This window comes from Theropithecus gelada, chromosome 16 (genome assembly GCF_003255815.1).
Source record: "Theropithecus gelada isolate Dixy chromosome 16, Tgel_1.0, whole genome shotgun sequence".
In the NCBI taxonomy this organism is placed as follows: Eukaryota; Metazoa; Chordata; class Mammalia; order Primates; family Cercopithecidae; genus Theropithecus; species Theropithecus gelada.
This window is the reverse complement of record NC_037684.1, coordinates 41,065,458-41,092,240: the sequence shown is the minus strand read 5'-3', so window position 1 is coordinate 41,092,240 and position 26,783 is coordinate 41,065,458. Positions and strand designations below refer to the sequence as shown.

Sequence of the window (26,783 nt, the reverse complement as noted above, 5' to 3'; positions counted from 1 at the left end):
AGCCCAAATGCGACCTTCTCTGAGAAACCTCCTCATATTTCTCCCTGGCAGAATCCCTCTCCCCTTCCTACAATCCTCTGTTGGCACTTCAACTCTAACACTTACATGCAACACAGGTCTTCCTTAAAATGCCGACAGTTATGTATTCATCTGCTACCACTTAATTTTCCCCAACTCTGCCTAGCTCGTTCCATTCTACCTCCTGAGCCAATCCTAACTGAGGCAGGAAGGCTCTTGGAGTGGTTCCTCCGACCACTCCAAATCAAATGCACTTGATTTGATTTCTTGGTCTCAGACCTGTCCATTGGGCTGAACAAGCTCTGAGCTGAGCTGCCAGCAGAGATTCAGACCAGACAGCTGAATCTCTGGTCTGGCCTTAGAGCTCCTGTGGCATGTCAATTGCAGGATGGGTTCCCACGTTACGCACTTCCGGCCCCCTCCCTTCCCTTGGCCCATCAGTGTGCCCTGTTCTCATGACCGATTTTTGTACTTGAGTCTCTGAGACCAGTTCTTCCACACCACCATCTCTCTCCCGTAAGGTTGCCAGATAAAATGTGAGACAACAATCTTTTGGCATAATTATGTCCCATACAACATCTGGGACATTCGTATACTAAAAATTACTTACCGCTTATCTGAAAATTCAAAGTTACCTGGACATCCTATATTTTCACTTACTAAAGTTGGCAACCTTATCTCTCTAGCACCATGATACTGAGTAACCTGCCTGAGTGCTGTGTACTTCTCTTCCCGTCTCCCACATTGGGGACTGTTCCCGAAACTCAAGGCCCCAATGCAGAGGCCAGCACCCTTCCTTTCACATTGCAACTGCTTTATCTGGTTGGATTCCCAGAGCCATTGATTCTGCCCTCTGGTATGAATCTCTGCTGGCAGCTCAGTACAGAGCTTATCCAGCCCAATGGACAGGTCTGAGGCCAACTTGTTTCCTTGGCTAAGTCCCTTCTTGCCTCCAGAAGAGTCCAGGACTTGCTGACGACTGCCAGGCTTTGACTGGAATGTCCAGCTATTTCCAACCAGATTGTGACCCCAAATGGCAGAGATAATCTCTCAGTTATGCCATCTAGCATGATGTTTTGTACCTCCCTGATGCCTAATAAATGACTGTTGACTTTATTTTTTAATTTTTTATTTTTGAGACAGACTCTCACTCTGTTGCCCAGGCTGGAGTGCAGTGGCGTGATCTCAGTCCACTGCAACCTCTGCCTCCTGGGTTCAAATGATTCTCCCGTCTCAGCCTCCCAAGTAGCTGGGATTACAGGTGCCTGCCACCACATCTGACTACATTTTTTTTTCTTTGTATTTTCAGTAGAGACAGGGTTTCACCATGTTGGACAGGCTGGTCTGGAACTCCTGACTTCAAGTGATCCACCTGCCTCAGCCTCCTAAAGTGCTAGGATTACAGGTGTGAGCCACTGCACCCAGCCCAAAGTCTCTCTCAATGATTATGCAGTTGCTAGAAGCAGTGGAAGTGTTGGTGGTAGGGAACCATTTAATTGCCTGCTGTATACAGGCAGTGTGCTAACAGCTTTCTATGCATTATATTTAGAGTTGGCAAAGTAGCCTCGGGGACAAATTTGACCTGCAACCTGGGTAAATATGACCATGCTAATTTGTTTACATACTGCCTAAGGCTGCTTTTGCAGTGACAGAGACTATATAACTCACAAAACAGAAAACATTGACAATATGACCCTCTAAAGAAACTGTTTTCCAATCCAAGGGTAGACCATTGAATCCTTCTGCTAATATCTCTAGGAAGGAGGGATTATTCTAATTTCAGAAAAGAGGAAACAGGTTCAGAAAAGTTAAGATGCTTGTTCTAGAGCAAAGGTTCCCCTGCTTCTAAAATTTTACATTTGCATTTTGCCATAAAATTGCCTTTTTTTTCAAAGTTAGGGACATTGTGGGGGGGAAATACTATATATATTCCTATTATTTCAAAAAAGAAAAGGTATCTTAATATCCGAGTATGATGGAATATAATTACCAACAGCACTTTGGATGAAATAAATTCAATGTTATAAAAATCTCTGAATACTATTCCTGTTTTTTCTTCATTCTGCAGAGGATTGGTGAGAACATAGTCAAGGACCAGTGTGAATTCAAGAATTGGCAGTTGGGAGCCACTTGCTTAGGAATTCTGGCCAGTGAGTGGCAAAACTGGAGGACAGCCAAGCCTCTCTGACGCCAAAGCCTGTGCTGGGACCATTTATCCATCTAGAATTCACGTGCCCATTCTGTCATTCAGTAACTATTCATTGAGCACCTACGATGTGTCGGGTACTATGTTCCTGCCCAGGGCATGACAAATCATTTTCTTCCATTTCTCTCACCACCTCTCTATCCTTTGGCAAGCTGGATCGAAACCAAAAACTCAACTCTTAACACAGCTCAGAAAATCATAACTATTGGCCAGGTGTGGTGGCTCATGCCTGTAATCCCAACACTTTGGGAAGCCAAGGTAGGCAGATCACCTAAGGTCAGGAGTTTGAGACCAGCCTGGCCAACATGGTGAAACCCCATCTCTACCAAAAAATAAAAAAATCAGCCGGGTATGGTGGTGCACACCTGTAATCCCAGCTACTTGGGAGGCTGAGGCAGGAGAATCGCTTGAACCGGGGAGGCGGAAGTTTCTGTGGAGCCAAGATCATGCATTGCACTCCAGCCTGGGCGATGAAGTGAGACTCCATCACCAAAAAAAAAAAAAAAAAAAAAAAAAAAATCATACACTATTTTCTTGTTGCGATAGACTGACCTGTTAGTTGCTCGGGAAAATGATCTAAATGAAAACACCACAACACAATGATATTACAGGTTCTGTCTTTTTTTCTTTCAGTCTAAGTAGTAACACTAGAGGCTATAAGGAAAAAAAGAAATTTTATCAAGCCACAGCGCCTGCCCAACCCAAATCTCTGTTGTGCAAAATAGTTCGCACATTGGCCTCTTCACTTTCAAGCTTCTCCAAGGAATCAGGACACAGTCCATGAGTAAAAGCTCCACCTTCCATCGATAACTACCATCATCTCTTTAATATCACGTTGCTAGAAACTGTTCTTCTATTATAGTGAACTATCACCAACAAAGCAGTCAAGCTATTTAAAAATTACAAGCAAAGGCTGATTATGTAAAGCGACTATCAAGGCACTTTAAATTAGGATTCACATTCTTGAACAAATGAGAACATTCAAATTATTGCATTATATATAACGATGTAATAGCCACATTTAAATATTTCTGACTGAATTATTCCTTTCTAAAAATTATTACATTGATAAGACAAGTAATACAAGAGACATTCCAATTACTCCACTGGTCATAGACAGAGTATTTAAAAATAATTAAATGAAACTTACTGTGTATTCTGTTTCCACAGGTTCATTTGAAGAAGAGGGGAAAGAAAAGAGACAAAAGATGATTTAGACCATGCTTATATGCAATATAAAACCACAGAACTAACAAATACTGATGAACTATAATTACGAAAAATGTACTAATGAAACTTCCATAAATACTGAATGTCTCCATGTTTGCACTGAAATTCTTTCATGATACTTCTGTGGCTGGGCAGATAAGAACAGTCAGACAAGATTCAATTACCCTATAGGTTTGTGGCTAATTAAAAACCAAAGAGTTGGCATTATAAAAGCAAACGAAAGACTAATAATTCCAGTAGAGCATTTCATTAACCATAAAGGAAATCTTTTAAGTGGAAAAGCAGCTTTTGTAACCAATAAGAAGAGCTTGTTACGATGATGTTGAGGTGGGATTTCAAATGTTAGTGTGTTTGAGGGCAGAAACCAAATCTTCTGAGCTTTTTTGGCCACAGTTTCTAGGACAGTATTCAGTACAAACAGTTTATTATCATTGCATTGCAAGTGAGAGGCAAATCGACCTTAAGATTTTCATATTATCTAATAGCAAAGGAAGTCATCTGGAGGCAGAGAGAGAATCTTTTATACAAATTATAGTCAAAATTTGGAGTAGTAAAAACAAACAAGTTAAAATAAGCAACTTGTTTATAGACAAATCATACCTCTAAAGTACTTGGGAATTATTGAGGAAACAGGGAAATAAGAATCATAAAACCTCTGGAAACGTCTCTATAAAGATCTTCACCTTCCTTCTCCATAAGTTTTTTTTTGTTTGTTTGTTTGAGATGGAGTCTCGCTGTGTCACCCAGGCTGGCGTGCAGTGGCACAATCTTGGCTCACTGCAACCTCCGCCTCCTGGTTTTGTATTTTTAGTACAGACGGGGTTTCACTATCTTGGCCAGGCTGGTCTCGAACTCCTGACCTGAAGTAATCCACTGGCCTCGGCCTCCCAAAGTGCTGGGATTACAGGAGTCAGCGACTGCTCCTGGCCCTCCATAAGCTATTCATTGTAACTCTAAGAAGGAAGATGGAATGGGCTTAGCTTAGTCCCCCTGACACCTGCCATCTCTGTGTCTGTGTTAGAAGTGCTGATGACCTGCAAGTAAGAAACCAGAAAAGGAGAGGGATACTACGGGGCTCCCACAAGGCCCTGCTTGGATCATCAACTGTAAATCAGTGAAATTCAACGACGCTGTGTCCTTGCATTCACTACATGTGGCATACGGTTGTACTAAAGACTTACCTGTAATTGTGTAGGGATAATAGTTCCAAGCCTTCTCTGTCACATAAAATATTTTGGGGACAACAGCTCTAGCCCAACTAGGCAGTTTGCTAAGAGGAAAGAAAGAAAAAGGACAATTAGAATCTGTTCAGAGTCTCACCACACTATCACATTTTTCTGGATAAAATGCTAGAGAAATCAGGGGGATTCTGGGGCATCTCTTTTCTCCACAGCTGCCCTTTCCCCATCTCTTTGGTGTCTGTCATAGTTAATTGCTTCCCGTGCATATTCAAGTGCTCTCAAAACGTGTAAAGACAGAAGGCTACAGCCTGGCGGGGGGACTCCATCAGACTGTCAGCCTGTCCCCTTTGGATTTGCAAAGACATGAGAATTCAGGGCCTGAAGGGTTCCATGTCTGGAGGGTTGGCCAGCCTGACCTTTGTCTCCTAGGAGTGGTATCCTGGAATGTTTACGCCCAAACACTGGCAGGGAGAGGAAGCTAATCTTAGAGATAGACGTCAGCCTAAGCAACCCATACAAGTGACCTTTTGAAAATGGACAAAAGCAACAGAGAGCAGCAACTTGGAGATAGGAAGAGGAACAAAATCTAGTTGTAGTGGGTTGAATTGTGTCTGCCCCAAAAGATACATCCACATCTTCACCTCCAGTAACTGTGAATATGACCTGATTTGAAAAAAGGCTCTTTGCAGATGTAATTAAGTTAAAGATCACAAGATGAAATCATCCTGGATTTAGGGTAAGCCCTAACTCCAATGACTGGTATCCTTATAAGAGAAAGGAGAAAGACATTTGAGACTCAGAGACACACCGAGGGGACAGCCACACGAGGACAGAGGCAGACATGGGAGTGGGGTTGCTGCAAGTCAAAGAACCCAAGAAGCTGGGACAGAGGCACGGGACAGATTCTCTCTCAGTTTCCCCAGAAAGAAACACCACTGCCGACACCTTCATTGCGGGTTTCCGGCCCCCAGAACTGCTAGCGGATAAATTTGTGTTGTTTTAATCCACCTAGTTTGCGGCAATTTGTTTCGGAAAGTTATTACAAAGCCAATAAAATGACACAGCCATTCCTCTGGAGCAGTCATTTGCAGAAAACAAATTCTCAAAAGGCACAGGTCCCAAGGTCTTTTGCAAACCAAAAACCAATGAAGTTTTGTTTTTCTTCAGAGGCAAACCTTAGAGAACAGTGCAGCCCCAGCTAATTCCTTAAATATTATATTGAAATATATACTATTTCTATTCCTTAAGACATATCTGCATGATTTCATTTTTATCCCAGCCCAATAATCAAGGGTTTCTGTCCTTCCAGAGGTTACCATTTGCTTCTTTCCTACTCTGGGGCCTATAGCTAAGCGTCTGGGCCGCTCACGTCTAGCAGTCGATCAGATCCAGGGAGACTCCGTAGACTTTCAGCTTCTTAGGGCTACATGTTGGCCATAAGAAACATCAAGAAGCGGTTCTGAATTCCAAGATGATAGAACCAGGAGGCTGGAAGGCACGTGGAGCTAATAGAATCCCAAGTCTCAAACCCCTCTTGGATGTGAAATCTAAATGACAATCAGAGCCTGTAAAATACTGCGTACCTTGCCTGTCTTTTCCAGTTGTTTCTCTTATTTCTGACAGTAACCAGGCCTGGCTTTTGAAAAGACAAAGATGGATTCTCAGTGGCTGGCCGGACCTAACTCATAGCTCCCGGCTGTTACTCAGGGTTAAAACAAATGGGAAAGCAAAGCTCCCCAGAAGATGAGTGAGTGTCAGACGAAGGCCCCTGCTCTTAGGTGGGCTGTGAGGAGTCAGCGGAAGCAGTTTGATCATTCATATAACAATCCTTGCTGCTCTGATGCAGAATTTTTCACTCCTATAAAATCCTCTCTGCAGTAACTGCTCATTTCCCTTACGTTCACACTGCTCAAAAGGATGGGGTTTTTATAGCTTTCGCTGATGATGTATTCCATCCATCACCAAAGTTGGAGTGCAACTCAGGTGACGCCGACAGTGGGAAAATTGCACTGGCTCGCTTGCAGGAAATGGTCATGAGCAAAACTTCCTCTGGTTCCTTCCTGTTTGCCCCCGTACCCTAGCGCAATATGCCAATGGTAGTGTGGGAAGACGTGGATTCCAGTTGCAGACGGGTGATTTTCTTGTGCTTTTAATGGACTGACACAGGGATGGAGAATCTCCCTCAAGTAAGCCAGGCATTATTTAGCTTAGACAAAACGCATATGTCTCTCTACAGTATTAAAGCCCATTCTCCACTGTCCTCTTGCGGGCAGGGGTTCCATCTACACTGCACCCCTCCTCAAATTCACTCCAATCCTCATGCATAGTAGTACTCTGGGGCCCAAGTACCTCCTCACCCCATAATTCATTCCTTACAGCATTTTAAAAGCCTCCCAGCAGAACCAGACTCCTGAGCCACAATCATTTTCTAGAAGAGAGGTGAAAATTATTGGCCATTTTCCATCCACGTCGAGACTTTTCCTATTTGTAAATGGTCCCTCAGGACCCCAGATTCTAGAATCTATTTTAGGTGTTTCAGTCACCAACTTATATAGGATATGCAGCATGATAATCAATGATCTTTTCCATTGAGATGACCTAAAAAACCACGATCATTTAGTCAAGATGGTTGATATTTTATGGAACTCTTCTTCCTTTTTTGGGAGACGTCTTGCTCTGTCCCCCAGGCTGGAGTGCAGTGACGCAATCTTGGCTCACCGCAACCTCCGTCTCCTGGGTTGAAGCTATTCTCCTGCCTCAGCCTCCCGAGTAGCTGGGATTACAGGCATGCACTACCATGCTCAGCTAATTTTTGTATTTTTAGTAGACACAGGGTTTCACCAGGTTGACCAGGCTGGTCTTGAACTCCTGACCTCAGGTGATCTGCCCGCCTCAGCCTCCTTAAGTGCTGAGATTACTGGCATGAGCCACAGCGCACGGCCTGGACTCTTCTAATTAGTCTAGAAAGGAGGTTCCTTCTGGTATTTTCCAGGCCAGGTACGAGAGGCATTTGCAACAACTTCCATGATGCGCTATTTAAATATTTTTAAGCCCACTAACAGATCTTCTCTCAGCCCCCAATTTCCTCGGAGCACATCATTATTCGAATCATTTGTCTGAAAGCAAAATTTATTTTTCCCTGCAGCAATGATTTATCAGGGCCTGTAAAGGAAAATGGAATTAAATTAGTCCCCACTGTTACTGTCACTTTCATGATGTATACTGTCACACAGCCTACAATTCCAAGAAAAAGTCTGTCAGTCAAGCTCACTCTCAAGTGTCAAACAAGAGCCTCTCTGTTAGAAAGGGAGCAAGTTTGAATCAAGTCTCCTTGGTCTATGGGCTAGGGTCAAACCTCCAGTGGCCCATCTCACCAGGGCTCAGGCTTTAGAGACATTGAGGAAAAAGAGGGGCAAAATGATACCATAACCAGCGTCGTATTCCCCCAGATGCTTTGTCAACGCCTCCCAAAGACAGACTTTTCAAAAGCTTTGGTTTCTTACTTACTTACTTTATTTATTTATTTGAGACAGAGGCTTGCTCTGTCGCCCAGGCTGGAGGGCAGTGGCATAATCTTGGCTCACTGCAACCTCCAGTTCCCAGGTCCAAGCGATTCCCGCCTCAGCCTACCATATAGCTGGGATTACAGGTGTGTGCCACCACGCCAGGCTTATTTTTGTATTTTTAGTAGAGACGAAGTTTCACCAGGTTGGCCAGGCTAGTCTCGAACCTCTGACCTCAAGTGACCCACCCACCTTGGCCTCCCAAAGTGCTGAGATTACAGGTGTGAGCTACCACGCCAGCCTGGATTCTTAACTTTTAAACATTGGTATGAAATAGAAACTATCAATGACACAGCCAAATGGACAACTCATCTGGTTTGCCTGAGACTTCCCTGGTTTTAACACTGAAAGTCCCATCCACCAGAAAATCCCTCAGTTCCAGGCAAACTGGGATGGTTGGTCACCCTAGAACAGGGGTTCTCGCTAGAGGGAGATTTTGCCACCCTCCCCCCATCCCCAGGAGACATCTGGCAATGTCCGGAAATTTTCGGTTGTCTCAACAGAGGTGGGGTGGGGTGGGCGGTGCTACTGGCATCTGCTAAGCAGAGGCCCAGGATGCGGCTCAACCTCCTATGATGCACAGGACAGGCCCCAACCCCCCACAACAGCAAATAAAGATCCAGCCCAAAGCATCAGCAGCAACAAGGTTTAGAACCCTGGCAGATGTCTCTCATGTCACAAATTCCCTAAGGTTCCCGAAATCACAGCTGACTTGATAAGAAGGTCCTGGGGCAGGCGTAATCTGAACTGGTCTTAGGTTAAGGGTGTTTACCTACTTCCTAAAGAGCTTCTGGAGCAGAAACCTAAATCATCCCTCCATTAGAAGCTTCTGGTACTTTACAATCCCCATGATCACAAAATTCCCCCGGTACCTAATGTCACATTGCAATGTATGCTCACTCGGGCTTTGTTCCGGGAGGTTTTGAGCACCATTAGGCCAAACGTATTTATATGGAGTCTAATTTCATTTTCTCAACAGGGGTCAGCATTACGGTGGTCTTAACTAGAAATTTTGTTTTGTTCTTTTATTTTTTCTCTTTTGAGACAGGGTCTCGCTCTGTTGCCCAGGCTGGAGTGCAGTGGCATGATCGTGCCCCTCTGCAGCCTCGACTTCCTGGGCTTAAGTGATCCTCCTCCCTTGGCCTCCCTGGTAGTTGGGACTAAAGGCATGCACCATCACACCCAGCTAATTTTTAAATTTTCTTGCAGAGATAGGGTCTTACTATGTTGCCCAGGCTGGTCTCAAACTCCTGGGCTCAAGCAATCCTCCCATCTCAGCCTCCTGAAATGCTGGGATTACAGGCATGAGCCAGTGCACCTGGCCTTTACCAGAACTTAAACATTCCCAGCAGAAAAGACAGTCCTGGAATTTTCTTCTAGACAGCGTGCCTAAAATCTGCCACATTCTGCAACGAGATTATGCTCAAATAACTGCAGCTCGTTTTAAATAGAACTCTGCTACCTTCATATCCTCATTTCTCACAAGATAGTCCAGGAGGAATATACTGACCTTTTGTTTCCTCATTGCACTGAAACTGGCAATTGACATCTGTTTGATTCATAATCAATTTGCCCCCATTCAATTCTATGTGCAGTGATTTCTGGGGTCTTAAAATATATTCTCCAGCTGCTCTGATTCATTTAGTTACTCTTCTAAGTGATTGTTCTGGCTGGTCTTTTAGTTGTGCTCTTAATGTAATTGTTTATATGGCAGTAGGGAAGTGAGCAGTTTCCGGACCAGAGCTATCACCTGTGGGAGGCAGGGCTGCCAAGGCCTCCCCCGCAGGGACTGGCCAGAAACCGAGTTCCTTGAACTTGGACTCACAGCCCCACCCCCGACCTCCCTGCTTAAAAACACAGTTTGTGTCAGGATTCTGGGAAAAGGGGCCTGCCTCCTGCAGGTTCCTGGAAGGCTCCTGCTTGGACAGCATCAGGGTCATGTGGCCAGTGTGCTGAGAAGCCCCTGGCGAGGCGACACAGGACACACCATCATCCATCAGCAGTGAGGCAGAACCAAGGTGGAAAGCCTCCTGGAAAACCTCTGAGATCTCAACCAGGCCTAAGCATTCTGTTTCTATGATTTCCCACAGGAGCACGGGGAGGGGGCCCGGCAGCATGAGAGTCCCTGGCACGTTCCTAAGTACTGAGATAGGGACAGAATAGGATAGCATGGACTGAAAGGTTGGAAGGAAGCACCTCATGTTCTCTATTATTTTCCATAACACTTACCACCTTCTATGTGTGCGTGTGTGTGTACATATATATATATATATATATATATGTGTGTGTGTGTGTACATATATATCGTCTCCCTATATAAATAATATGTAATATAAATAAGTATACAGACTATATAAAATTATATATTCTAGATGATATACGGTTTTTTGGGGTTTGTTTTTTTTTTGAGATGGAGTCTTGCTTTGTCAACCAGGCGTGGCACGACCTCCACCTCCCAGATTCAAGTGATTCTCCTGCCTCAGCCTCCTGAGTAGCTGGGACTACAGGCGCACGACACCACTCCCGGCTAATTTTTTGTATTTTTCGTAGAGACAGGGTTTCGTCGTGTTAGCCAGGATGGTCTCAATCTCCTGACCTCCTGATCCACCTGCCTTGGCCTCCCAAAGTGCTGGGATTATAGGGGTGAGCCACTGCACCTGGCCAATATACTGTTCTTTATTATGGCTATTGTGCATTGTCACTCCCAAGTGGAATGCAAGTCCCACCAGGGCAGGGTTCTTTGTTCTGTTCACTATTGCAACCCCAGCACCTGGAACGGTGCCTGATGCCCAGCAGGTGTTTCTGTCTCTCTCTCTGCCTGTGTATGTGTGTGTGTGTATATATGTATAGGCTATGTATATAGTCTATATATTCACATAGTCAAGTAACTTGACCAGCTATTACTAGATAAGGAGCCATCTTTCAAACATAGCATGGGCAGCAGCTCATATACTTGGGTAAAAAATAAAAAAATAAATGGATAGAGAGACCCATATTTTATGTTATTTATTTTCAGACAGAGTCCTGCTCTGTCACCCAGACTGGAATGCAGTGATGCAATCTCAGTTCACTGCAACCTCCACCTCCTGGGTTCAAGCAATTCTCATGCCTCAGCCTCCAGAGTAGCTGGGACTACAGGCATGCCACCACACACAGTTAATTTTTGTATTTTTAGTAGAGATAGGGTTTCACCAGCTTGGCCAGGCTGGCCTCAAACTCCTGACCTCAAGCGATCTGCCTGCCTCGGCCTCCCAAAGTGCTGGGAGACCTATATTTTAGAAGCAGGGTCTCACTTTGTCACCCAGGCTGGAGTGCAGTGGTGCCAACATAGCTCACTGTAACCCTGAACCCTTGCGCTCAGGCAGTCCTCCTGCCTCAGCCTCTTGAGTAGCTAGGACTAGAGGAGTGTGCTACCACGCCTGCCTATATCTTAAACTTTTTGTAGAGACAGAGTCTCACTATATTGCCCAGGCTTATCTCGAACTCCTGGCCTCAAGGGATCCTCCTGCCTCACCCTCCCAAAGTGCTGGGATTACAGGCGTGAACCACCATGCCCGGCCTCAATATATATTGTTTGAATGACTAAATACTGTCTTTGTATATCTAGAAGTTAATAATTAACATAGAGATTCTTGGGAAAATAGCATGAAAATGAGCTATTTGGTCAGAGTCTATGTCTCTGACACTTTCTCTATTGCCTGTTGCCCGGGCAGTGGAATCTCTCAAAGCCACACAAGTTCTGGGCACTGAGCTTATTTTGGAGAAGATCTGGGAGAATAGGAAGCAGAAATGGGAAAGAGACACCCAAGCCATGACCACAAGGTTCTACCAACAAGCTGTTAGGTAAAAGGACCGGCTGGTAGTTTTGCAAGCCCATCAGTTAAAAAAGGGTTCATGACTTACGAAAGCTTTATCCTCTCCTACCCAAAGCCACCAGAGGCCAGGAGACATTGCTGTGGAAGGCAAGGGCCACGTAGCGGGAAAAATGTTCTCTCCCTGAAAATCAATTCAGGCATTAGGCGGAATCACCGTTAGAAGCTGGCAACCATCCCTGACTGGCAGCTGCCAGCACAGCCTAATTAATCCAGCAGCCAGGGTGGTGAAGAACATGACACTTCATGGCTGAAAAACAAGCCTAAAAATAGCCTCCATCTTTTCTCCAGTGCCCCTCCACCCCCATCCCCATTCCCTCCCCTCCTGGGCTTCAGTGGGAAGGGATCCGAGAGATGCTAGTGATTAAGTGAAAAGAAAAGGTGACAAAAGAAAAGTCCACCTTCATATGTTTCTGGGTGACAGGTTTTATTTAGAATCACTATTCTAGAATTTGATTTGTATCATGCCCCCATTCCTTGGATGCCAGTTGTAACCAGGATTTTTGAAGATGAGCCAAGGCATACTACTTACTTGGTTAACTGAACTGGATCAAAAGTTCAAGTACAGGCTGGGCACAGTGGTTCACGCCTGTAATCCCAGCACTTTGAGAGGCCAAGGTGGGCAGATCACCTGAGGTCAGGAGTTCGAGACCAGCCTGACCAACATGGTGAAACTCTGTCTCTACTAAATATATAAAAATTAGCCCGGCATGGTAGCAGGTGCCTGTAATCCCAGCTACTCCGGAGGCTGAGGCGGGAGAATCACTTGTACCTGGGAAGCAGAGGTTGCAGTGAGCCAAGATTATGCCACTGCACTCCTGCCTGGATGACAGAGCGAGACTCCCTCAAAAAAAAAAAAAAAAAAAAAAAAAAAAAAAAGCCCTAGCACAACTACCGAATGTATTATTGTATTAGTACTAATGTAAATGTACTAATGCATTAGTACTCATATACCAAATATAATAGGCAACCATTACAATATATCAACAGTATGTCAGATGCTGTAGGAGGGGGGCAGATGAAGCAATCTCACAATCTCTGGGAAATGAGAGGCATGTATTAAAAGGATGAATGGCATTTTCAAAGGACATTAGACCCAATTAAAAAACTGGCAAAGGAATAGACATTTCTCCAAAGAAGATATACAAATGGCCAATGAACACATGAAGAGACACTCAACATCATTAGTCATTAGAGAAATGCAAATGAAAACTACAACGAGATACCACTTCACACCCACTAGGATGGCTATCATCAGAAAGACAGACAATAGCAAGCGTCAGTGATTATGTGGAGAAATTGGAGCCCTATGGCATTCCTGATGGGAATATAAAATAGTGCAGCCACTTCGGGAAACAGTTTAGCAGTTCCTTTCTCCCATTCACTGGTAGCCCAGGGCTTCGTCTGGGAACCCAATGGGGCACTTGTGTTTGGGATTTTGGAACAAGTGATGGAAAGAAAAAAGGGACAATTCAGATCTACTCAGGACAGCTGTGGTGCTGATGGCTGGGGGCAGAATGAAGCCATCTGGCTCTACTTAAAGATGGCTGTCATCATGGGGCTGTTGATTTCTGCCCACTCTTAAGCCTCCAGATGATCCTGAGGACTCCTAACATCTTTCCATGAAATGTCCTCTCTGCTCAAGAGACTCAGTTTCTCTTGCTGGCAACTGTGGACCTTGACTGCTAAAGCCTCACGCCTCCTTTTTGGCCTGTCTCCCACTCATCCCCCATAGACAACGTAACCACCAGCCAAAGCGGACCAGAGGTCGATAGACGGATGTTTACGCTCTCTTTGCTTAGTGATAATAATTATTGTTGACTCTAACTCCCCTTTGAGCAACTTTCTCATTTCCACATTAACTAGAGAGTAGGCTCTGATTACACAGGCTTTGAATATTTCCAGTGCCTCTAATAATTACTTTAGGCAATCAATAAGGCAGTTTCTGAATGTGGTTTGACTTCCCATACAGATTGATGTAAGGAAGAGAATCCACTCACTATGCCGGCTCAAGTGTTCAGGTCCATAGGTCAATGATATTTCTCTGTGTACATTATTAAATGGGCACTGGGAACATCTTAGTTACGGCCGGTCCAACAATCAGGACCCACTCCCCTGTGGACTTACGAAAACGCTGGAACCAAATGGCCTTGGACCGTACCTTGATCAGGAGGCAAGAACCATGACCATGGCTTATTTCTTAAGGGATTCTCTCCAATGCCTGCACAATGTGTTGTACATCGTACATTTCAGCAAATACTCGTTTAATGAATTACGATTCTGAAGCAGCCCAACCCACAAGGCAGTCACATGACTTATGCATGTAGGACTTGAGTCACTTTGAGGTGGCTCTAGGTTGTGATGATTAAGTAATGGATTTGGTTTTCTTGTAGGATTATGGGGATTTATCTAATTCATATTCTGTCAATTTTTTTCTTTCTCTCTTGCTAAATCATAATCTTACTGGTTCTAAAATATGCATCCCTCCTCTACCAAATACGCCAAGAACTTTTTAAAATTATGAAATGGTGGACCTGGTTTAGAATGGTGCAAGCGTAACTAAAAATATTTCTTTTCTTGTGCCTCATTGGTTACATGTGCATGCTGGAAGAGAATCAGGACAATCAATGTCTGATAGATAGTCTGAGTGTCGAAAGTTAGGGTTGAAAAGGATCTTCCAGGTTGTCCACCTTAACCAGCCACCCAATATGTTCAACCGCCTAATAGATGTCTGAATCTCCTTCAGGACAAACCTGAGGAACAGGGTCTCGCTCTTGCTGAAACACCTCCAGCAACAGCAAAATCCACTGTAAGGCATTCTGAGATGGTTTGTGTGCTTGGAAATGTCTTCCTTAACCTGAGCCGAAGTCTTTCTCCTGGCATTCCTACCCACCGGTCTTGGTCCCATTGGTCCTGCTAAGCGAGGTCTTGTGGCGTACATAGCTCTGATTCTTCTCCATCTAATGGCACCATGATACACCCAAGTCTAGCTTTTCCAGGTTAAGTATCCTTGATTTCTTCAGTCGTTCTATCACTTGAGTTTCTAGTTCTTGAGTTACTAGATATAGTTTGTCTATATCCATTTTAAAATGTGCCATTTAGGAACAGATAAAAATATTCCGAGTATGTTTTGACTAGTGGAAAATTGGGCAGGATTATCAAGTACATGGTTTTAGATATTTTACTTTACTTTTATTGATGCAGTTGAAGAATAATGTTTGCAGCTGTATATCTATTACATACACACTCATAAATTATTGTGTATGTATATGTGTGCGTGTGTATATATATATATAAGTATAATTGCTTCATATTGAACTGTCAACTAAAATTACTGTATTTCTTTCAAACAGGCCATTGCAAAGTTATTAGTATTTCATCCCATACTTACATAATTTGTATTTTGGGATCCAAAGATAAGACCATACACTTGCCCCTATTTAATTTCATCTTGATAGAAAATGGCCTGTAATTCCAAACTACTGAAGTTTTTCTGGATCCTCACTCAGTCTTTTATTTTATTTATTTTTATTTTTATTATTATTTTTTGAAACAGAATCTGGCTCTGTCCCCCAGGCTGGAGTGCAGTGATGCAATCTTGGCTCTCTGCAACCTCAGGCTCCCAGGCTCAAGCGATTTTTACGCCTCAGTCTCCTGAGTAGCTGGGATTACAGGTGCCTGCCACCGCTCCTGGCAAATTTTTGTATTTTTAGCAGGCGGGGTTTCACCATGTTGGCTAGGCTGGTCTCGAACTCCTGACCTCAAGTGATCCATCTGCCTTGGCCTCCCAAAGTGCTGGGATTACAGGTGTGAGCCATCGTGCCTAGCCCTCACTCAATCTTTTAAAGTTATCACCCTTCCTGGCTGTGGGTTTCTCAAGGGTATGGATATCTTCTAGATATTTAGCCAGATGTTGGCTTAAAAAATCCAGTAGGACCGGCTGGGCGCGGTGGCTCACGCCTGTAATCCCAGCACTTCGGAAGTCCGGGGCGGGTGGATCACGAGGTCAGGAGATCGAGACCATCCTAGTTAATATGGTGAAACCCTGTCTCTACTAAAAAATACAAAAAAATTAGCTGGGCATAATGGTGGATGTCTGTAGTCCCAGCTACTTGGGAGGCTGAGGCAGGCGAATGGTGTGAACCCGGGAGGCAGAGCTTGCAGTGAGCTGAGATTGCGCCACTGCACTCCAGCCTGGGCAACACAGCAAGACTCCATCTAAAAAAAAAAAAATCCAATAGGACCAAGTTCAGACTTCTGAGTCACATTACTAAATCACATTATTTTCTAAGTTACACATAGAATTTTCTCTCCCGGTTGCCACTATCCATCATCCGTACCTTTTGTTATTCAATCAGTCACTAATCCACCCAATTTTGACAGTAAGCAGGTTCCATTTCTCCACCTAATTTACTTTTAAAATATTATGTTTAATTGTGGAGAATTTCACATACATAAAAAATCAAGAGAAAGGTAACAGACATGCATGTATCTGCCACCCAGAATTTATATTTTCGATTTTATTTTTAAATTACAGTAAAATAGACCATTTTTGGTGTACACTTCTGAATTTTAACATTACCATTCAGATTTAACAAATTAACATTTCCCTATATTTGTGATGAACTTTCTTCTTTTAAAAAAACGAATAGGCCAGGTGTGATGGCTCACACCTGTAATCCCAGCACTTTGGGAGGCCAAGGTGGGAGGATCACTTGAGGTAAGGAGTTTGAAACCAGCCTGGCCAACATGATGAAACGTCATCTCTACTAAAAAATACAAAAATTAGCCAGGCGTGGGCGCACACGCCTGTAATCCCAGCTACTCAGGAGGCTGAGGCACGAGTATCTCTTGAGCCCAGGAGGTGGAGATTGCAATGAGCCAAGATCATGCCACTGCACTCCAGCCTGGGCGACAGAGCAAGACTCCATCTCAAAAAAATATATAAAATAAAATAAAATAAATAAAATGTTGTAGATACAGGTAAAGTTTCCTCTCATGCCAACTCATTCCTCTCTCTTCCCAAAGGTAACCACAACTTGAGGGTGGTTTCTCCATGTTTTGATGCTTTTATTACATATGTGGTTGTCTGTAAACAATATCTATAAATGTAGTAATATTATGTGTATCTTTAAAATAGATATAAATGGCATCATATTATATGTGTGTATATACATTTGTTTTTTGTTTCTTTTTTGAGACGGAGTCTCGCTCTGTCGCCCAGGCTCAAGTGCAGTGGTGCGATCTCAACTCACTGCAACCTCTGCCTCCCGGCTTCATGCCATTCTCCTGCCTCAGCCTCCCGAGTAGCTGGGACTACAGGCGCCCGCCACCATGCCTGGCCAATTTTTTATATTTTTAGTAGAGATGGGGTTTCACCATGTTAGACAGGATGGTCTCAATCTCCTGACCTCATGATCTGTCCGTCTCAGCCTCCCAAAGTGCTGAGATTATAGGCGTGAGCCACCGCACCCGGCCTTGTTTTTGTTTTTTGCAGCTGATATATTGCACATTATGCTGTGCATTTGAAATTTATCAAAGTATGTCTGGTTCATTAAGTTGAACTGCTGTGGAATTTTCCACTATGTGAATGTGCCATAATGTATTCCCATTCGCAGATATTTGAATCGCTTCCATTTCTTTTCTATTGCATACAGCATTAGGACTAATCTCCTGGTAAATGTCTCCTTGTGTACAGTGCAAGAATTTTTCTAGGGCTCTACCTAGAAATACAATTGTTAAGTGGAATGTATATATGTTTTCAACTTTTCCAGTTGCCGTTCACTGCTCTCTAAAGAGGTGATATCAGTTTATATCTCCTACTAGCATTGGAAGTGAGTTGTTTTCGCGTATCTTTGTGAACACCTGACATTAGCAGATTTTTAAAATTTTTGTCCATCTGATGTGTGTAAAAGAGGATGCTATTGCTGTTTTATTTTGTGTTTTCCTGTTTTCTAATAAGGTGAGAACTTTTTTCATGTATATATTACCCATTCACATTTCCTTTTTTCTGAATTGCATGTTCAATTCTTTGCCCATCTTTTGATTGGATTATTTTGTCTTTTTTTTTCCAAAGTGAAAAAAAAAGGATCTCTAAGAGTTGTTTTTTTTTTTTTTTTCAATTAAATACTAGTCCTTGGTCTATATGTGCATTTTCAAATACTTACTTCCAGGCAGGGATGGTTCTTTTTTTTTTTTTTTTTTTTTGAGACGGAGTCTCACTCTGTCGCCCAGGCTGGAATGCAGTGGCGCTATCTCGGCTCACTGCAAGCTCCGCCTCCCCGGTTCACGCCATTCTCCTGCCTCAGCCTCCCGAGTAGCTGGGACTACAGGTGCCCGCCACCACGCCCGGCTAATTTTTTTTGTATTTTAGTAGAGACGGGGTTTCACCATGTTAGCCAGGATGGTCTCCAATCTCCTGACCTCGTGATCCGCCCGTCTGGGCCTCCCAAAGTGCTGGGATTACAGGCGTGAGCCACTGCGCCCGGCCCAGGGATGGTTCTTTTAATTTTGGTGTCTTTCGCTATGCAAAGGTTTTTTTTTTTTTTAAACTTTTTATGTATGTGTTTTTTGCTATGCAAAGGCTCTTAATTTTAGCATTGTAATATTAATGATTGCATTTATTTATGTTTTATTTAATTAGTCCTAGTCTATTATCCAAATAATATAGCTATTTGCATATATTTTCTTTTGATTTTTTCACATTTAGGTTTTTAATCAATCTGGAATTTATTTATTTACTTATTTATTGAGACAGGGTCTTGCTCTGTTGTCCAGGCTAGAGTGCAGTGGCGTGATCTTGGCTCATTGCAACCTCCACCTCTAGGGCTCAAACAATCTTCCCACTTCAGCCTCCTGAATAGCTGGGACCACAGGTGTGTGCCACCACACCTGGCTAATTTTTGTATTCTCTGTAGAGATGGGGTTTCACCATGTTGCCCAGTCCAGTCTTGAAATCCCAGGCTCAATTGATCCTCCCACCCTGGCCTCTCAAATTGTTGGGATTACAGGAATGAGCCACCATGCCCAGCCATGGAGTTTATTTGTGTGTGTAGTGTGAAGGAGGGCTCTAGTCATTCTTCCAATTAGAATACTAGTCATCTCAACATCATATACTGAGGAGTTCATCTTCCCCTCAATAATTTTATGCCAGCTCTGTTAAATACAAAGCACTAATAATGGCTTGGATCTGTTTTGGGGCTACTTTGTTCCATGAGTTTGTTTAACTCTGCTCTAGTACCCCACTGCCTTAATTACTTATATAATTACTTAGGCAATTAGTTAATTAGCTTTATAATGACATCTGGTAGGTCAAGTCCCTCCTTCAGCTTTCCAAATTGTTCATATGAATTTTACGAATATCTCCTCCAGTTCTATTTTTTTTTTTTTTTCTTTTTGAGATGGAGTCTTGCTCTGTCACCCAGGCTGGAGTGCAGTGGCACAATCTTGGCTCACTGCAACCTCCACCTCGCAGGTTCAAGCGATTCTCCTCCCTCAGCCTCCCAAGTAGCTGGGACTACAGGCGTGTGCCACCACGCTCAGCTAATTTTTTGTATTTTTAATAGAGACGGGGTTCCACCATATTAGCCAGGATGGTCTCAATCTCCTGACCTCATGATCGCCCACCTCGACCTCCGAAAGTGCTAGGATTACAGACGTGAGCCACCGCACCCAGCACCAGTTCTATTTTTTTAAAAACAACATGTTGGCATTTTGAGTTAATTTTATTAAATTTATAGATTGATTTGAGATTTGATGCCAACTTTGTAACATTTCCCATCCATGAATATGGTATATTTCACTATTTGTCTAGGGCTTTTAAAATGACTTCCACAAATGTTTTACGTTTTTCTCCAAAAAGATTTTGCATATCTTGTAGGCTGATTACTGGGTAACTTTGTTTCTTTTTCTATTATAAATAAGAATGTTTTAAATTATATTTTCTCTATTTTTCCTGCTGTATAATAATGCTGTGGATTTTTCTATATGGACTGTACCCAACGATCTTGCTGAATTCTCATATTGATGGCAACAGCTATAAAAAAATGTCTGAAATTTCTATCAGACAATCATGTTATCTGCAAATGATCATTTTGTTTCTTCCTTTCCTCTTTATTTCTCTCTTGTTTTATTGCATTGGCTAGGACCTTTACACAATGTTGAACAGACATGGCAATAACAAGGATCCTTAATGTGTTCCTGACTTTACTCCGAATAAGTACACAGATTTATTAAATGTTAATTTCATCAATTTCAGGGGTAAATCTGATTAGGTCATGATACATTGTTGTTATTATTATTTTCTGAGGTATTTTATTTGCTAATGTTTTATATAGTGTTTTCATGTCTATGTTCTCAACTGAGATTGGCCTATAAGTTTCTTTTTGGTATGGTTACTGTCCAGTGTTGTTATCAAGGTTCACTTGGTAGGCACTATTAGTGTTCTTTCCAACAGTTAGCCCCCATACTCCCCACTTTCTTTCTTTTTTTTTTTTTTGAGATGGAGTCTCGCTCTGTTGCCCAGCCTGGAGCGCAGTGGCCGGATCTCAGCTCACTGCAAGCGCCGCCTCCCGGGTTTACACCATTCTCCTGCCTCGGCCTCCTGAGTAGCTGGGACTACAGGCGCCCACCACCTCGCCCGGCTAGTTTTTTGTATTTTTTAGTAGAGGCGGGGTTTCACCGGGTTAGCCAGGATGGTCTCGATCTCCTGACCTTGTGATCCGCCCGTCTCGGCCTCCCAAAGTGCTGGGATTACAGGCTTGAACTCCCCACTTTCTTACACACAAATCATGAAGTGGGGATACATCAGAACAGATTCTCTTTGAATAGCAAAGTTATTCCTTGAACATCCCTCTTTTTATCAAGGAGGAAAAATCTTATGTCTCATTGGCCAGAACTAGGTCACATGGCCATCTCTAGCTGCGAGGGTGGCTAATTATAGTGAGTATTTGACATTTCATTTTACCATTCAAATTTGTGTTTTCTATTTATCATGCTTTTTGTAGGCTTCTCTTTTTTGTTTCCAGGCCCTCTGTGGATTGATCAAGTTTTCTCTCGGAGGTTATGGATTATCTGTCCCTTCAGAGATTACCTTTATATTTTGAATATGCATACTTGTCTCAGAAAATCTAAAATTAGGCTGGGCACGGTGGCTCATGCCTATAATCGCAGCACTTTGGGAGGCCAAGGCTGATGGATCATTTGAGGTCAGGAGTTCAAGACCAGCCTGGCCAACATAGTGAAACTCTGTCTCTACTAAAAAATACAAAAATTAGTCAGGCATTGTGGTGGTGCACATTTGTAGTCCCAGCTACTCAGGAGGCTAAGGCATGAGAATCACTTAAGTTCAGGAGGTGGTGGTTGCAGTGAGCTGAGATTGCATCACTGCACTCCAGCCTGGGCGATAGAGCTGGCTATCTCAAAGAAAAAAAAAAAGGAAAATCTAAAATTAATCAATATTTTTTCTAATTCCTAAACAATATTAGCACCTTAAAGTGCTTTTTACTATAATTATTACCCTCCCATCTTCTGTGCTATTGTTGTCTTATTATTACTGTTTTTAAAACATCCTACATCCATTCAAAGATTTACCTAGTTGTTTATCAATTTCTTCATTTATTATTACTCCTAGAACTCCCCCTCCTTCTTCCTGGGCTCAGTTTCCTCTTTCTTACAGCACATCCTTTAGTAGTTCTTTCAATATGGGTCTCAGAGTTAGTAAACTCTCTCAGCCCTTGATTGTCAAAAATTATTTTTATGCCTGATTCTCAGTTTCAACTTTCCATTTATGTGGGCCTGATACCCTAATTCCTGTTCCCCATGGGCATGACATGCCCAGTCCCTAGATGTCAGAACCCACACTCTTCTGATGTCCCCCCAATGCCCTTCATTAGCATTAGCGGGTCTGCTTTCCATTCCGGTTTCAGTTTGCCTGTTTATTTCTAGCCTCAGAGGATTTCCCTTTCTTTGTTTTGAGCTCAGCTTCTTTACATAGTTATATTTCATCCTGTTTGTCATAGGAGGTGGTGGAGGGTCCCCATTAATCTTTTTCCTTACTATTACTGGAAGTCCACATCTATTTATAACAACTTTCCCTCTTACTAATGTTTATTACTCTTCTTTTAAATAAATACGAAATAAATATGATATGACAAAACAGACATGACAGGGACAGCTGGATGCTTCTTATTTTGTTTCAGCAAAACTTATAAAGTTCCTAAAATTCTTCCTGATTTTCATATATAAGGAACATTCTCCAGGTAATAACTTGAGAGAATGCAATTGTATGCCAAGAAATGGAATTTTCCATCGGTTTCTATTTTCCTGCATCTCCCTCACTTCTCTTTGCCCTGCAGAGGTGATCCCCGAGGAGAAACCTGCTCAGGATTTGATTTACACCCTCCACACTAAGAATGCCGAAGCAGCATATTGAGAAACCTGTCTCTATAAAGAAAGCATGCCCAGGCCAGACCCAGAGCTCAGTTGCCCCTGCAAATCAACAGCTGGCTGGACACTGAACTGGTTCCAAAGCCTGGGAATTCACAGCTACTAATAGATGAATGGGATCAATCTCATTTGCATTTCATCGTGACTCAGGAATTCCCTGGTACTGCATCTCTGGGCAAATTAAAACATCAGTTTAATCAGCTCATGCCCTTCACTGTCAGGACACGGGTCTGGGAGACTTCCATCCACCCTAGTGACAGGAACCAAAGTCTCCCATCAAGAAGGAATAGTCCAATTCAAGCTGCTGGGTAGTGGGGCCAAGGCGAGAATGGGACTCTAAATATGGTTCCTCTCAGAGACGTCTGATCATGTCCGAGGCCCTGAGAATGGACAGTCACTGGTGTCAGTGAATAAACTGGGGCACTGCCCAGCTAGGGGCATTGGAAATACTTTCTGGATAATCACATATGGGCCAATCAGAGAGGCCATAGGTAGGGGTAAAAGTATTCATGAAATGGCTGACATAAGACTTGTTTGCTGGAACAGACAGTTAATTTCAACAAAATATATTTCTTTTTTTTTCTTTTTTCTTTTCTTTTTTTTTTTTTTTTTTTTTNTCAGAGAGGCCATAGGTAGGGGTAAAAGTATTCATGAAATGGCTGACATAAGACTTGTTTGCTGGAACAGACAGTTAATTTCAACAAAATATATTTCTTTTTTTTTCTTTTTCTTTTCTTTTTTTTTTTTTTTCTTTTTTGAGATAAGGTCTCACTGTGTCGCCCAAGCTGGAGTACAGTGGCATGATCTTGGCTCACTGCAGCCCTTAACCTCCCAGGCTCAAGTGATCCTCCCACCTCAGCCTTCCGAGTAGTATAGATGCACACCACCATGCCCAGCTAATTTTTGCATTTTTAGTAGAGATGGAGTTTTGCCATGTTACCCAGGCTGGTTTCGAACACCTGCCCTAAAGTGATCTACCACCTTCAGCCTCCCAAAGTGCTGGGATTACAAGTGTGAGCCACCGCACCTGGCCAGGCAGATTCTGCTTTCAAAAGCAATGAGATTGGTGGTTGTAGACTGTGGATGTAGTTACTTTCCAAGTGACCTTTTCATCCCAGACACCCACAGCCTCACTGTCACACCAGGGGGTCAGGTGGGCAGGGGCTCCTGGGCAGAACGCAGGCTGCCATGACTCACCTGTTGAGATACACCCGTTTCTCGGTGAACTGCCCGTTGCCATGGTGAGGGTCCTCAAAAGGCTCATTCTGGACGACCTCCACCCCTTCTCCCCGGTCACTCTGTTCATGGCTGTGTTTGCTGATCATGTACAGCTGTCCAATTTTGTACTACAAAACAGAGTCAGAGACAGAAAGGTCAGCCCCCACAGCATGCCCCTGACATCCCCCTCCAACCAAGGCTTGGCGAGCCTCTAATAACATCAGCACCTTCTGCTGAGAAGAGAAAGCAGCCACATGGGCCTCATGTTACTTTTCCTTGGGAGCTAGGGAAAGAACCAGTTGTGAGTAGAACGTGGAGACGGAGTGTTCCCGTGAATATTTTCCATCACCTTGGCAAATGCTCGGCGGGGTGGCTGGCAGTCTGTCAGCTTTGGCAGCCGATGAAACCGTGGGAAGGGGGACACTGGAGTCTCCCTTTGCATTCTACAGGGTTAAATGGAGCTAGAGTCCTGCTTGGCCTAAGACAGCCAAGGGTGTGTGATTTCTGCCCTTGCTTTCTGCTTAATTAGCGGCATTGCTGAACACGGAGCATTAGATATCTACTTTTTCTATCCTCCCTCTCTCAAAATGCACAATTCTCCCGGAAGCCTCTGTCCCCTAGAACAGCGGTTCTCAAAGGTGGCTGGATATTAGAATCACCTGGAAGCTTTTCAAAGCTCCAGAGGCCCAGGCCCCACCATGAGCGGAGCCAAGGTTCAGAATCTGAGCCTCCGAAGGCTGCTCCTTGCCGAGGACCACCTACAGCACCTTTAGCTCCTTTTCAGCCAATTCCATGAAAAGTGTGGAGCCTTCCAGTCCAAGGCCCCAAAAGTCACCTATCTTACCCTAAAATGCTCATGTGGAGCAGCCTACTATATGAACATTTTCTGTCCTTTCTTCCTGTATGAGCTATTCTATCTGCCTTCCTGCCTCTCTGAAAACCCTAGGGCCAGCAGGCATTTCTTCCCCCAGTGGACTTTCAAAGTGGCAAAATGAACTTGATGGAAAAGAGAGAGCTGGGGGTGGGGAGAGAGGAAGGAGGAAACTAAACAACTTTTGCATGAGGCACAACCCTGCTCAGAGTCAGGACGCAGGATGATGCGATCCTGCTGCCATCCCTACTAGAGACAGACACTGGGTCATGACCACCGACGCCTCTGGGATGGCGGAGTGGGGCCTGAGTCTGCAACAAACTCATGAGGACTCGGGGTTATTCCCTAAGAATCTGCAGGGATTCGAGTCCCCTGTTTGTCTGTATAAGAGACAGAAACAGATTTTAAATTAAGGGGGCCGATGAAATGTACAAGTCAACAGTGCAGTTAGTTTCACAGCTGAGAAGACACATGTGCCCGAAGGTCTCTCTCTCATTCTCAGGCAGGAGCAGGGACGGGAGTGTGAAGACGCTCTGAAAGGCTCTGGTCTGCAGCCAGCCCTAGGGACTGAGCCCAGTAACCATGACAATGGAAGCAAGCTGCTGTCTGGGTCTTCTCAAAGGCCCGTGTCTCCTATCTGTGCCACGCCCCTCGCCAGAATGGTCACATGAAAATACTCTTAATGTGAACGTATGAGTGCACGGGTCTGTGTGTGTGCACCTGTGCTTGCAGGAAGTGGGGAGTGCTGGGGATAAGACTAGGAAAAGGAAAAATAAAATTTAAAGATGAAATCATCTTTTTTTGTTTGAGACAGGGTCTCACTCTGTCACATGGGCTGGAGTGCTGTGGTGTGATCTCAGATCATTGCAACCTCCACCTCCCAGGCTCAAGCAATCCTCCCACTTCAGCCTCTCAAGCAGCTGGGACTACAGGTGCATGCCACCATGCCCAGCTAATTTTTGTATTTTTTGTAGAGACGGGGACTCGCCATGTTGCCTAGGCTGGTCTTGAACTCCTGGGCTCAAGTAATTTGCCCGTTTCAGCCTCCCAAAGTGCTGGGATTACAGGCGTGAGCCACTGTGCCCAGCCTGAAATCAATTTTTAAAATTAATTTTGGATCAAAAGCTTGACCTCTCTTCCCTTAGTCCAGTACTGCTTTGACTTTTGCTCATAAAGGCTCACACTTTTTCAAGGAGGAAGACAGTAAGAAAAAGTTTACAGATTGCAGATTTGTGAGCTATACCTGTGAGATCAACATGCCACCTTATACAGATGGGCACACACTACCCAGGGGGTGGAGATTTCACTGACAGTTGCTTTGTACTTGGGGCTCAAAAAATAAATGCTTACATGCAATGGGATATTATTCAGCCATAGAACGGAACAAAGTACTGAAACTGCTTAATGTTGTTAAAGGCTGAATCGTGTCCCCCCCAAAATACATACTGTGAAGTCCTGACCCCTAGTAACCCAGAATGTGACCTTATTTGGAGATAGGGTCTTTACAGAGGTAATCATGTTAAAATGAGGTCATTAGGGTGGGCCCTTATCCAAAATGCCTGGTGTCCTTATAATAAAGGGAAATTTGGACATGGACACAGGCAGGCATAGAGGAAGATGATGTGGAGAGAAAAACGGCCATCTATAAAGCCAAGGGTTGAGGTCCAAACCAGATCCTTCCCTCACAGCCTCCAGAAGGAACCAAGCCTGCTGACACCTTGATTTCAAACTTCTAGCCTCCAGAATTGTGAGACAGTAAATTTCTTTTTGTTTGTTTGTTTGTTTGCTTGTTCTGAGACAGGGTATCACTCTGTCGCCCAGACTGGAATGCAGTGGTGTGATCTTGGCTCACCGCAACCTCCGCCTACAAGGCTCAAGTGATTCTCCTGCCTCAGCCTCCCAAGCAGCTGGGACTACAGGCATGTGCCACCACCACCCAACTAATTTTTATAGCTTTAGTAGAGATGTGGTTTCACCATGTTGACCAGGCTGGTCTTGAACTCCTGACCTCAAATGATCCACCCACCTCGGCCTCCCGAAGTGCTGGGATCACAGGCATGAGCCACCGTTCCTGGCCCCAAATTTCTGTTGTCGAAGCCACCCAGTTTGTGTCACTTCGTTACAGCAGCCCTAGTACACTCACGCAACAGGTACAGGGATTCCTTCTGGGGCAATGAA

General features: G+C 43.8%; 1 protein-coding gene across 3 annotated transcripts in view; it reads right to left on the bottom strand.

Moving 5' to 3' along the window:
- The window catches only part of PITPNC1 (phosphatidylinositol transfer protein cytoplasmic 1), a 317,395-nt gene that overhangs the window by 137,773 nt on the left and 152,839 nt on the right, over positions 1 to 26,783 (bottom strand). For all 3 annotated transcript variants that reach the window (XM_025362466.1, XM_025362464.1, XM_025362465.1), the window contains 3 exons: positions 23,714 to 23,862; positions 4,636 to 4,724; positions 3,375 to 3,382 (listed from right to left, as the gene is read on the bottom strand). In XM_025362466.1, coding sequence (XP_025218251.1) covers positions 3,375 to 3,382; positions 4,636 to 4,724; positions 23,714 to 23,862 — 246 coding nt within the window. The remainder of the gene's footprint in view (positions 1 to 3,374; positions 3,383 to 4,635; positions 4,725 to 23,713; positions 23,863 to 26,783) is intronic.